The following is a 14172-nucleotide window of genomic DNA, read 5'->3' on the forward strand; positions in this document are numbered from 1 at the left end:
ATACACTGAAGAATAGGAGCCAGGTTTCTAAATATCAGAGAAAGGAGTTACTATTAAGGGGAGAATAAATTCTGTGGCTTTGGACTGGAATTAGAGGTATCAATGTGAACTTATTTTTTAATATAGTAGAAAAATACAAAAAACAAGTGTAGGGGGTGTATGTGTGTATATTTCCTAAATGTGTATGTTGAGGGGGTCCAGAAGCAGTAACACTTAGGTAGCAATAAGTAAACCTAATGCCCAAATAATGCTCTCCATTAAAAGGAGCCAGTGTTCCTTAGAGATGTGAGTAACTCCATGGCTGAGACTGAGAAAATTGAAGATTCAAGCTTAAAACATCTTGCTATGCCAGAAAGTTAAGAAAGTATTTAAAATAGTATGAGAACATGTCAAAAGGACACAGGAACTAGCTTCAAGGGGCTCCCACTAGCCAAATCTAGAAAAATTTAAATAAAATAACAAATCATAACCTACTCAGGAAAATAAGAACATCATTCTGACGTATATAATATAAACAAATGAACAGGAAAAGCTCTACCCTACTGTACAATGCCAACTAATAAATGTAGAAGAAATAATGGAGTTAGGAAAATCATCATTTGACACCTTTCAGAATATAACGCCTGATTCAGGTAAGATTCATCAATGGATACTAAAACAAAAGTTTGAAGAAAATAGGATATTGCATAGTCTCAAAGTATCTTCCCATAAAACACTAATTAGTACAACACACTTATTAATTGTAAGGTTAAGAAACCTGGGAAATATCATCTTAATCAAGTGATGAAAGTTAACATTACCAGCAACAGGACAAATCAACTAGTGTCCTTCCTAATATGCACTAAAAAGAACACAGCATCACTTTGGTTGGTACTACTGCCCAAAAATGCATGAATCAGGAGAAAATATGAGACAAATCCCTACTGAGCAGCATTCTACAAAGTAACTACCCTGTACTCTTCAAAAACGTCAAGGCTTCGAAAGACAAGGAAAAATTGAGGAACTGTTCCCAGATTAGAGAACTAACTAGAGAGATAACAATTAAAAGCAACGCAGGAGCCAAAACCGGTTTGGCTCAGTGGATAGAGGGTCGGCCTGCGGACTGAGGGGTCCCGGGTTCGATTCCGGTCAAGGGCATGTGCCTGGGTTGCGGGCGCATCCCCAGTGGGGGATGTGCAGGGGGCAGCTGATCGATGTTTCTAGCTCTCTATCTCTCTCCCTTCCTCTCTGTAAAAAATCAATGAAATACATTTAAAAAAAAAAAAAAAGCAACGCAGGATCCTGAACTTATAAACACTACTGGGAGAATCAACAAAATTTTAATGAATTCTATGGATTAAACTGTAATATTCAATCAATGTTAATTTCCTGATTTTGAAAGTTGTACTGTGGTTATTATATAGGAGAGTATTCTTGTACTTAGGAAACAAACACTGAAGTGCTCAAACCTATAATGAAGTCCTATTATTTTTAAAACTACATCCAAAAATGTGACAAGGTCTGGCATTACCTGGCCATCATTCAACACTCTCCAAGCCTCATCTCAGAATATTCACTATGCATTCTAGTCACTAAAGTCTGTGCTCTCTCCTGGCCCTAGGCTTTCACACATTTTTTTTACTATTTTTTTTTTTCCCTCTGTACCTGGAAACTTTTCCCAGCACAATTTCCACCTTTTCTGTCTAGGCTGACATGTCATCAAAGAAGCCTTTCCTCATTCATCCATCCAACAAATATATGCTAAGAGCTTACTACGCAACAAACACAGTTTTAGGAAATTGGAATGTCCGAAAACTTTTGGGGGTGAGGGTGGGAGACAAACAACATTAGTTAAAATATAGGATAGTTAACAGTGATGGCGAACCTATGACACACGTGTCAGAGGTGACACGCAAACTCATTTTTTTGGTTGATTTTTCTTTGTTAAATGGCATTTAAATACATAAAATAAATATCAAAAATATAAGTCTTTGTTTTACTATGGTTGCAAATATCAAAAAATTTCTATATGTGACACGGCACCAGAGTTAAGTTAGGGTTTTTCAAAATGCTGACACGCCGAGCTCAAAAGGTTCGCCATCACTGGGATAGTAGGTAGTGATAAGTACTATGGAGAAAAACAAAGACATAAGAGGGATAAAGTGAGTGTATATCTGCATCCTCCACATTATTTTATTAACACACTAACATCATTAGTGCTAACATTATCTCAGCATCTTCACCCCCAAACCAACAATCAGAATGTAAGCAAAGTGGAACTGCAATGTTTTCTTTCCTGATCTATAAAACACTAGTGCTTGAAAAAAACTTCAGAAATCATGAGCCTGGTTCCATCAACTTTATTTTTCAAATGAAAAAGTTACTTCCATAATGCAACAAAACTAAATATTAAACCACAAAAGGATGACAGTCAAATCTATTTAGAAATTTACAAAATCTATGTGACTCAAGTTAATGAAAACAGAACTAAAATTACAAATTATTAAAAACATCAATGAGAATACTATATGTCAAAACCAGCTGGATGCAGCCAAAAGCAGACTCAGAAAAAAAAAAAAACATACGGTCCTAAAATAAAACTAGACTTAGTGTTTAAAAAGAGATCGCTCAGTGGTTGAGCATCGACCTGTGAACCAGGAGGTCGCGGTTTAATACCCGGTCAGGGCACATGCCTAGGTTGTGGGGGTTTGCAGGGGGCAGCCAATCAATGATTTTGTCTCATCAATGATGTTTCTATCTCTCTCTCCCTCTCACTTCCTCTCTGAAATCAAGAGAAATATGTTTTTTTTTTAAAAAGGAGGCGGCTACAAACCTTTAACAAATCTGATCAAGGGGCAAAATCATATATAACACATTCACAACATTAGGAACAAGAAAAAAATTGTAAAAGCAGATTATAAGAAGAATAAAACATTTTGCAAGAACTTCTGTGTGACAAAAGGCAACATAAATACAATTAAAAGTTAAGAAACAGATTTAAAGATATTTGCAATATACATAAGGGGAAGGGATAGCCAGAAAAGGTAAATAACTCCTAAAAATCAGTAAGGAAAAAACTAGCAACCTAGAAAATGAGCAAAGAAAAAAAACAAAAAACAGGCAATTCACAGAAAAAGAAACTAAAGTGACCAGTAAATGTAAGATGCTGGACCTCTGAGAAATCAGGGCACTGCGACCTAAAACAAGGTACTATCTCTCATCCATCAGTATAGCAAAAAAAAACAATTAATTTGAATTATTAATCAGTATTAGGATGGACGTGGGAGAATAAAAAACTCACATATACCTGCTACTGGAAATGGACATTGATGCAACCACTGTGGAGAGCTGAAAATGCAGATACCCTATTCACTTAAACAAAAACACCCTTTTCCGCTCCCTCCCAAAATGCCACTACATTTTTTTTTTTTTAGTGTTGTGGTTCCTTTTTTTAAATATATTTTATTGATTTCAGAGAGGAAGGGAAAGGGAGAGAAAGATAGAAACATCAATGATGAGAGAGAATCATTGATAAGCTGCCTCCTGCATGCCCTACACTGGGGATCGAGCCAGCAACCTGGGCATGTGCCCTTGACCAGAATTGAACCTGGGACCCTTCAGTCCACAGGCCGACACTCTATCCACTGAGCCAAACTGGCTAGGGCTAAAAAATTAATTAAAATTAAAAAGATGGAAATGCACAAAGATAAGAAGAATGGGAAAGGGCACAACAGCATACAAGAGGTTTCAGTGAAATTTTGTAAAAGGTGAAAAGTGAATGAAGCAGAGAAAGCTGAAAATCTAACTGCCTGGAGGGCAGGGAGCTAACAAAATATACCAAGTCAAGTCAAGTCAGAGAAGCCAACAAGAATCTGAATTAAGAAACATGAGATACCACTGAAGACAGGATTTAAAGATGAGGCTGGGAAGAGGAAACTGCAGTGGAAAAATCTTTGAAACCTTTGACTATCAGATCCTCTGTTCGGAGAGCAGACTTAGAGGAAATGTTAGGGGTATCAAGCACAGCTAAGTGGGGAGGATGGGGATTGAGAAGCTTTGGTTAGGAGTGCTGTCAACATCATCTCTCCTTCTTCCTTACTAACAAAATCCAGATTTTAGCTGGGTATGCAGCTGCCTTTAATAAAAATTCCTTTTCTTATGCTACCCTTCTATGAGATGTAGACATACATAATGGGCAATTACATATGAACAGGGTATTGTGGGGCAGTTTCCACACTATCTCCTTTCTCCCCTCCTGCTATCTTAAACTTGGGTATGACTGCTATCTGGACCCTGAGAAAAAGGGTTGTACAGAGTGGAAAGCTGGACGGAGCCTGAGCCTGATGAACTTCACAGAACCACTATACCAGCCATGGACTATCAGAACTACCTCTCTACCAACTGTTTACACAGGAATAAAATCATAATTTAACTCCCTGATGACTTGAGATCTACCACATGCAGCTGAATCCAAAGCTGATACAGGTGCCAGACTAGAAATAGATGGTATAAAAGACTGCATACATGATTGTTGAGATCCCCAACATCCAATTCCCCAGTAAAATTTCAGAAAGCTGACAACCAAACTTTTTCATGGAAAGAGACCCCAAGCTTTCTCTCTAAAAATACTAATCACCACAAAAGACATGAACACTGGAGCTTCCTCTCCCCCTCCCCTCCCACACACACACAAATTATGATACAGGATTCCCGTCTGATCACCCTAAAGTTCACCATTTATCAAGGCTCTTCTAATCAATTTTTAGTTAAAGCCACTTTATACAGATGACACTCATTCTCAACCAAATACACATGAGTATTTTAGGAAATTTTACTGGGACATCTCCATGATAGTAACAATAAAAAGGCAGCTCCATCACTGGACCTATTTGTAGAGCATTGTACCAGTACTGATCAAGCTTTAGGGCATGGTCCTAGACCACCTGTCTTTAGGAATTATTTTAACCCCTCCTTTTTGAAAATTGTTATTTAAAAGTTCATTAAGTTAAAAATATGTAAATTAATGTTATTTACACAATTATCCACATAATTATTAAACGATGTTTTGTTTGATTGGAACCCATATCTCACAAATGTTTGATTTTTACAGATATATACCCAAAAACCTTTTGTACAGACCTCCATTATAAAATGTAATAGACTGTAGTATATCTATTAACTTATCCTAACCCCAATAGAAGAGTAAGAAGGGGGGGGGGGGGAGTAGTTGATGATAAATGAGTTAGGAGAGGATCGTATAAAGGAGACTAAAGAAATATGGTTAGTTTCAAAGAGGCTATCTGTGTAACAGCCCTATACCTTTTCACATTTATGCCTGGGAAAAGAAAAAAGGGATAAACAAATGAATGAAGGTTTAAAGTTCACACCAGAACCCTATCAGTACCACAATCCACTATTCATTCTTTCTTGTCTGTTAGCCTTAAATCCATGCATCAATTGTCACCGAAAACTCCAAGCTCCTTAAGGGTTGGTACCAAAACAAACACTCTATTCAATAAGATTGTTATCACAGTGTTCACTATACTCATGTTTTTTTTAGTTTATTAATGGAAAGCCCTCATTGAATGCTACTCATGCCTACATAAAAGTTGCTTTGGAAATTTCTGTCAAAGTTTGTTAATTCTAAAGAATGCCTAAGTATTCCTAGGTTAACTTTTTTAAAAAAAAATGCTCATACTAAATATCAAATTAATGATCTTTACAGCCCAACAGTCTTATCTTTAAAACTGACACCACGAGATCATCATCTCTCTCTCTCTCAGCGATCTATTCAGTAGCTTCCCTTAGAGGGAACCAGGTCTTCCTCCTTCTCTACTGCTCTGATCCATGGTGGAGGAGACGTTAAACCAGCTGAGTGACTGGCAATGAAATTAGCGCCTTTAACCACCATCACACATGGGCACACGCCAACCCAAACAGAGGCTTCCCATGGCCTTCCTCCACCAGAGCTAAGGAGAAACAGCCCTCTCGGATGTAAGATCCTGAGTGTAACGACGCTGTAATTGCAGCAGACCCACCGGTGGCCATCTCTCCCAACACAGGAACAAAGCTCAGCTGCGAAGGCATCCACATGGAGGCAAGAAGCTATCCATCCGGCGGATGATCCCTAAAGCTAAGGAAGCAGCATCACAGAACTTCTGTTACCAGCACAAACAAGCTGGGGTCACCTGGGCTTCTACGGACAACCCAGCACAGCTGTGTCTGCCCTGTTAACCAAGGGGAAGATGTTCCACGTAGAAAATGAGACGAGGCGAAAGAAATGTCTTAACTGTAAAGTGCCCTAGACGTGTTCTGTTATTATAACTGCAAAGTACCAGAAAAAAAAGAGCTCTCATTAAAGACAGCACGAGCTCCATAAGCCTTCGTAAAACAACCAATTTACTCCGGGACGCGCATACCTGTTGGTGGACAAAGTGACTTTAAGCTATTTCTCTTGACCCTTCTATTATGTCCCTCACACGTGTAACCTCAAAGAATGGCAGCTCCTAACCCTTGGAATTTTCCACCTGTCATTCGATTATGATGAACTTGCGAAGATAGCTCATTTCAAGTGGACAATGTAGTTAAGTAACAGGCATTTGTCCACAGTGTCCCGATTCTCCTACAGCCCTCAAGCAACCTCTATTTTGAAATTGAAATCTGGCCAAGAAATACAAAAAAAAAAAAAAAAAAGGTGGGGGGAGGAGAGTCTAAATTAAATACATTCCCTCCCACACCAAAAAAAAAGGGGGGGGGAAGAAAACTAGTTCTGAGTAAATGTGGCAAGAGAGATCGATCAGTACGTGGCAGACCGTTCCTCCGGGGTATGGGACCCCCGGAGCCGGGAGGACCGAGGGCTGCGGCGAACCGGCAGCACCGATGCCCCGAGCCCGGGCAGGGCCAGCGGCAGCCGGCGGGGCGGCTCCTGCTCACCAGGAAGGAATGCAGACCACACCTACGCGCCCCAACAGGCCAGCGGGGCGGCCGGGTCTGGGCCCCGGGTGCGAGGGAGGGAAGGAGGGAAGCAGGAGGAAGGGAGGGGGCGGCAGGCGGCCCGAGCCCGGCCCCAGGCCCACCTCAGCAGCGTCTCCAGCGCGCCCTCGTGCTTGTCCAGCGGGCGGCCGAGCGCGGCGCGGCGCAGCTTGCTGAGCTCCTCGGCCGCGCGGCAGTACTGGGCCTGCTCCTCCCCGCCGCTCGGGTACGTCTGCTGGATGAACTTCACCAGCGGCTTGGCCAGGTCCACCTCCGAGGTCTTCTTCAGCTGCACCGAGATGAACGTCGCCATGGCGAGCTCCTCCGTCGCCGTGCCGGCCAAAGAAACTGCGGGACGACAGCGACGAGGCCGAGGAGCGCCGGGGAGCGGGCTGGCGGACTGGCGGACCCACCGGGGGACGGACGGGCGCTTCCGCTGGCGCTTCGGTCCGGCCACTTCCGGGAGCTCGCGCGCAGGCGCCGTCCGCGCGCCGCCCGAGATCACGTGGGGGAGTCGGGGCGGTGGCTCCCGCTCACCTGGGCCCAAACGGGCCCGGGCTGCGCGAGGAAGGCTTGGCTTTCGTCTCGGGTGGGAGCCTGGGTTTCCGTGCCGCCGCGACCGGTGGACAGACGCTTTCATGCAAAAGTAACCATTCATTCCTTCACTCGGACAACTCGGGGGGTCCTGTGACTGCCACCCGCGACAGTGTGCGGCGACCTGGGCAAGACCGATGGCACTGCATTCCCCGCTGCTGTGCACTAGTAGTGAGTGCTCGGTAAGCCTAGGAGGCAAGGTCCCTACCGTTCACACTTCAGGTAAGGAATCAAATGCTAAAGTGACCAAAAAAAAAAAAGTTTCATGGAACAAAAATCAGGGTTGTTGGGATGTGGGCTATGAGGATCCCTTGGAAGAACCTAACTTACACAAGATAAATTAGAGAAGGTTTTCCTGAGAAGGCGAAGGTAAAATGACCAGTTTGAGAAGATGCCTGACATTGGAAGAAGGGGGAAATGGCGAGGAGAGTAGTGGCAAGGGAGAGCTTCCCAGAGCAAGGGGCAGCAAGTGCAGAGGCCCTCGGAGCAGCTGCAGGGAGGTGAAGCCAACACTGTGGGGAACACTTTAAAAAAGCAAGGAAAGAATGGAATGAAATAAAGTTGGAAGGGTAAGCAGTTAGGTCTGATCAAATAATCAAATCGATACTCCCTCCCTCTGGGAAACGAACTTTTAGATCATTTTGCAACCGACATTTCCTTTAGCTTAGACCACATTCATTTGCTAAGACCAGTAATTTTCCTCTCGGACTTGCCCAAGATCTGGACCCGCCCAGAGAATTCCCAGCCGAAGAAGCCCACTCAGAGTTCTTTGAAATCTCTGCCTCCTCATCCCTGTAGGCTGGTGCCATTTTTGGGCTCAGCCCATCTGGTTTTCCAGATGACCCAATCCTATGTAATAAAAGGCTCATATGCAAATCGACTGAATGGCCAAACGATGAGTCGCTATGATGTGCACTGACCACCAGGGGGCAGACACTCAACACAGGAGCTGCTGCCTGGTGGTCAGTGCACTCCCATAGGGGAGCGCTGCTCAGCCAGAAGCCCTGAGCTGAGGTCACGGCTGGCAAGCGTCGGTGGTGGGAGCCTCTCCCACCTCCGCTGCAGTGCTAAGGATGTCCGACTGACAGCTTAGGCCCACTTTCCACAGGCCTAAGCCATCAGTCGGACATCCCCCGAGGACTCCTGGACTGCGAGAGGGTGCAGGCCGGGCTGAGGGGCCCCCACCCCCCGAGTGCATGAATTTCATGCACCAGGCCTCTGGTAAATTTATAATTCTTAACCACTTTTGGCCTCATGTGTTCCTTCAGGGACCCTTACATTTGGTTCTGAAACCCAGGAGGGTTCCTGGCTTCAGTCACACTGAGTCTGCTACTCTGAAAGCTGTAGGCAGTGACAGCTCGTCCTGGGCATACCTCAGCAAACTCCACCCAGCATCCTAATCAAACACTGCTGTAATTAATGATTTTGGCAGGTGTAAGGGATTTTTTTCTACATCCTTTCCTAACAGGAGACCACATTCCACTCAAAACAGGGACGATCAACTGGACAGGAACCTGTACTCTAATCTCTCTCTCACCCAATATTCAGTCTTTACCTGTCTCTGTAACCCATCATATCTAACACAAAAGGGCAGTCTAGATAATCCCTCTCTTCATAACCCTCAGTGTCTCAGCAGGTGTCGGGATTGGCATAGGGGATTTAACCACTGCTCTATCATCTTTTGAATTTCTGTCTCAGGACGTACAGGAAAGCCTAGATGACATTGCCAAAAGTTTAGTTCAAATTCAGGATTAGATAAACTCACTAGCAACTGTCCCCCTCCAAAATCAGAGAGGACTACACCTCCTAACTGCGGAGAAAGTAAGTCTATGCCTCTTTCTGGAAGATGTCAATCAGTCTGGCCTAGTTAGGGATGCCACCCAAAAATTAACAGAAAGGGCCACAAAGACTAGAGAACGTCAATCAACTTCATGTGACTACTGGCTAAAAAATATAAATTGGTATACCTGGCTACTTTCCTTCATAGGACCATTAACACTCCTATTCCTCATCCTCATTTTTGGCTCATGTCTTCTGCATCATTTTTCATCTTCAGGACTGCTCTCAAGCCTTCACCAAACCAGTCTGGGGAAATCATGCTGCTGCCACCCCTTACTCCAACCATGAGGAATCTATGCAGGGTTTCAGCCAACTACAATTAAATTCCATCACCTTATGATCTTGATATCTCCTCTCAGATGGAAGAAATGACCTCCATCCTTATTCCATAAAGCAAAAAGGCTGAGTCAGACCTAACAGAAGCAAGCATTAAATCCTTCAGAACCTTGTATGCCAAGTTAAAGAATTTGTATTGTAGCATAAAGCAAAGAAAGCTATACATGGCATTTAAACAACAGTGACATTATACAGTTATTTTAAAAGGCCATCCTATGCATCGATTTGATATTGTATCTCTTGATGAGATGTAGTATGAAGTACACAATATCATCTATTGGAGCAAAGTAAACAACACCATAGGAAGTAACCAAACAAATCCAGAAGGTGAAACATTCTGCAGGATAACTGGCCCCATCTCTTCAATAATTTATTGTTTTGAATAAAGCCACTACTCTACTCTATGAAAAGAATTTTAAGGGACATAAGAGTCTGGATTAAATTCTAGTTTGAACAGGCCACCTATAAAATGCATTTTTCAGGACAATTGAGGAAATTTTAATGTAAATGGACTGAGTGTATGCTGAAAATGTATTGCCGTGGAAGGTGGAGATCATTAACTAGGAAGAGCAAGCCACAGGACAGTTGTAATACAAATAAATAATACAATAACTCATAAATAATAGAAGAATAAACTTGCCCATACAACTGTAGACCTACTTTTGCCCGCCCCTTTCTATGTTACAATATCTCATTTTGATTACAAAATGCAGTGCTTTTAGGTGCTATGAAAAAAAAAAAAGATCTAGCATTATACCCTAAGGCAGTGATGGCGAACCTTTTGAGCTCGGCGTACCAGCATTTTGAAAAACCCTAACTTAACTCTGGTGCTGTGTCACATGTAGAAATTTTTTGATATTTGCAACCATAGTAAAACAAAGACTTATATTTTTTATATTTATTTTATATATTTAAATGCCATTTAACAAAGAAAAATCAATCAAAAAAATGACTTTGCATGTCACCTCTGACACACGTGTCATAGGTTCGCCATCACTGCCCTAAGGTGTTAGCAGTTACAATCTTTGAAAGTGAAAATGTGTATTTTATTTTTGCTTATCTTTTTATGTAATTTTTACAGTATACATACTATTTTTGCTATATATGTTTATTTTATCACAATTTTTAAATTTTTATTTTAATTAAAATATTCTAGGTTAAAATAAAATAGCTACTGTGTAGTGGATGCATTAAGAGGAAGACAAGATGGAACCTGGGAGGATCATGAGACCATTTCAAAAATCCAGGTAGGAGATCATGAAAGCTAACATTAGCAGGAGTGAACCACGTTGATATATTTTTGAGTTAAACATTGAAGAATTTACTGATAAACAGGATAGGAAAATAAAGAAAAGGGTTCAATCATTTGTTAATATTTAATTCAGCCATTGTTTATTTCCTTCATAAACTTATCCCAACTCGCAAGTATGTTGTTTGTTGATTTACTTTTTCGCTGACTTTCCTACTAGAATATAAGCTCCATGAGGGCAAAAATTGTGTTTGTTTAATATACTGTTTATGTCCAGTACTTGGCACATTCTAAGCCCTCGGTAAATATATTTTAATGAGTAATTATTTTATTATTTGTAAAAAAATTAGATTTCTTCTAGCAAAACACCTCACCTTCCCTAATCACAGTTACCTTCATTAGTTAGGAAATAGGCCAGTGGCCGAAAGAGGATGTTATATTGAAATAGTCTAGCTTGTGCTCTGGTAATAAACAATTGCAAAATTGCAGTGTCTTAACATAATAACCAGTTGTTTCTTACTCACGCAAAGTCGAGGCAACTGTCCAGGGTAACTGTACTTCAAGCAGTATCTCAATAAACCAGACTAATTGATCTTTTAGCTCAGCCATCTCAATTTGAGACTCCATATTCAAAGGAAAAAGGAACTCTGTAGCACCACCCAGCAGCTTTTCACTGCCTTGGCCCTCTCCCATCCACTCACATTTCACTGGCTAGACCTCTCACCTGGCCCCGTCAAACCACAGCAGGACTGGGAAGTCTAGTCTTCTATATGCCCAGGAAGGAAGGGAGAACTGGATATTGGGGAGCACCAGTGATACATTCCAAAAATGAGTTTCATTCTTCCAAAGTTGCTTATGGTAACATTGCTTTTCCATCTGTGTACTCAAACTTCATACATTATGTTCTCAGAATGTATTCTCAGTGTAATATTTAGGGGGGCTATTAAATTCAAAGATTTTCCTCCCTGATAATCTCTTGTTCTGGTAGGCCCATCCTTACCCCCACTGATTGAACCAATAGAAATAATTGCCTCTTTGGAAGAACAGAACCCTGCTGGAAACAGCTTTCAGTTTCAAAATAGAGTTTTGCTACTGGCATCTAGTGGGTAGAGGCCAGGAATGCTACCTACAATGCATAAGACAGTCCTCCACAACAAAAACTTATTTGGTCTAAAATGTCAGTAGTACTGAGGGTGGTATTCACTCATGGGAAGCGTTCTGTTCAGAACAGTCTCCAAAATTTGAGGAATATACTGCTGGGAGTACAGTACAATCCATCCTGAAGGAGTGGGTTGTTCCAAAGAATGAATGAAGGCTTCCTTTGAGAGATGAGAAGGAAGCATTGTTGCAGAGAGATTGGTATCTAAGAATAGGGGAGAAAAATTAAGAACTGGAATATAACAGCAAGGGTTGAATTTCTTGAGGACTTTTCCATTACACTAAGGAGAAAGTCATATAGTACATCTTGTGTACTGTGTGTTTGTGTCCTTCCATGTAGGCTAAGGGAGAGTCCAGAGGATCAATCCTGTGTATAGCTGGCTTTAAGAATAAAAGATGGCCCTAGCTGGTTTGGCCCAGTGGATAGAGCGTTGGCCTGTGGACTGAAAGGTCCCAGGTTCAATTCCGGTCAAGGGCATGTACCTCGGTTGCAGTTTCCTCAACCCTGGTCGGGGGCTGTGCAAGAAGCAACCAATCGATGTGTGTCTCTCACATGGATGTTTCTCTCTGTCTCTCCTTCTCTCTCCCACTCTCTAAAAATCAATGAAAAAATATCCTTGGCTGAGGATTAACAACAACAAAAAAGAATAAAAGATGGATGAATTCAGTACAGCTGCAAAACCAATTTATGAAAATCTGTTGGATTTCTATGAATTATCAAACAACTATCAAAGAGAAAATAAGAAAACAGTGCTATTTACAATAGCATCAAAAACAATAAAATACTTAGAAATAAATGTAACCAAGTAGGTGAAAGATCTGTATACTAAAAACTATAAAACACTGATGAAAGAAATTGAACAAGATACAGAGATTGGAAGAGTTAGTGTTGTTAAAATGTCCATTCTAGGCCCTGGCTGTGTAATTCAGTTGGTTAGAGCGTTTTCCCGATATGCCAAGGTTGCGGGTTTGATCCCTGGTCAGGGCACATATAAGAATTAACCAATGAATGCATAAATAAGTGGAACAACAAATCAATGTTTCTCTAAAATCAATAATGTTCATACTACTCAGAGCCATCTATAAATTCAATGCAATCCCTATCAAAATTCCAATAATATTTTCACAGAAATAGAAAAACAATCCTGATATTTGTATACAACCACAAAAGACCCCAAACAGAAAAAAAAAATCTGGAGAAAAAACAAAGCTGGAGGTATCACTCTTTCTGATTATACCACAAAACTATAGTAATCAAAACAGTGTGGTATAAAGACAGATACATAGGTAATGGAACAAAATAGTTTCTGTTCCATTATCTATGTCATGGTGCTGTGAAAACAGGATAGTATCTTCATTAAGTGGTGCTGGGAAAGTGAATGTCCACATGCAGGGGGGGAAAAAAGAAAGAAACTGGGCTCCTATCTTATACTATATACAAATATCAACTCAAAATGGTTCAAGACTGTAATCCCTGAAACCATAAAACTCCTAGAAGAAAACATAGGGCTTAGCTCAGGGGTGGGCAAACTTTTTGACTGGAGGGCCACAATGGGTTCTTAAACTAGACCGGAGGGCCGGAACAAAAGCATGGATGGAGTGTTTGTGTGAACTAATATAAATTCAAAGTAAACATCATTACATAAAAGGGTACAGTCTTTTTTTTTTTTTTAGTTTTATTCATTTCAAACGGGCCGGATCCGGCCCGCGGGCCGTAGTTTGCCCACGGCTGGGTTAGCTCCTTCACATTGATCTTTGCAGTGATTTTTTTGGATTTGACACCAAGAGCAAAGGCAACAAAAGCAAAAATAAACCAGTGGTCTACATCAAACCAAAGAACTTCAACACAGCAAAAGAAACCATCAATAAAATGAAAAGGCAACCACCCTAGCTGGTTTGGCTCAGTGGATAGAGCGGTAGCCTGCAGCCTGAAGGGTCCCGGGTTCAATTCCGGTCAAGGGCACATGCCCGGGTTTTGGGCTCCATCCCCAGTAGGAGGTGTGCTGAAGGCAGCCAATCAATGATTCTCTCTCATCGTTGATATT

At 41.6% G+C, this 14172-nt stretch overlaps 2 protein-coding genes and 1 long non-coding RNA gene across 6 annotated transcripts in view; 2 read left to right on the forward strand and 1 right to left on the reverse strand.

Annotated features, from left to right (window-relative positions):
• Positions 1–7403, reverse strand: part of PDCD6IP (programmed cell death 6 interacting protein) — a 45986-nt gene extending 38583 nt beyond the window's left edge. For 3 of the 4 annotated variants that reach the window (XM_014454785.2, XM_023752933.1, XM_006087540.3), the window contains exon 1: positions 7056–7403. In XM_014454785.2, the coding sequence (XP_014310271.1) occupies positions 7056–7264 (209 nt within the window). In that variant the 5' untranslated portion in view covers positions 7265–7403. The remainder of the gene's footprint in view (positions 1–7055) is intronic. The other variant, XM_006087539.3, reaches the window with a different exon arrangement.
• An 83-nt stretch (positions 7404–7486) lies between these two features.
• LOC111825767 lies at positions 7487–10462 on the forward strand. Its single transcript, XR_002828950.1, has 2 exons — positions 7487–7767; positions 9602–10462. It is a non-coding gene; the product is annotated as an uncharacterized LOC111825767 (long non-coding RNA).
• Positions 10463–10894: 432 nt separating this feature from the next.
• Positions 10895–14172, forward strand: part of CLASP2 (cytoplasmic linker associated protein 2) — a 179859-nt gene continuing 176581 nt past the window's right edge. The window contains exon 1 of the mRNA XM_023752930.1: positions 10895–10967. The gene's annotated coding sequence lies outside the window, so the exon portion shown is untranslated. The remainder of the gene's footprint in view (positions 10968–14172) is intronic.

Source organism: Myotis lucifugus, unplaced genomic scaffold, assembly GCF_000147115.1.
Source record: "Myotis lucifugus unplaced genomic scaffold, Myoluc2.0 scaffold_39, whole genome shotgun sequence".
In the NCBI taxonomy this organism is placed as follows: Eukaryota; Metazoa; Chordata; class Mammalia; order Chiroptera; family Vespertilionidae; genus Myotis; species Myotis lucifugus.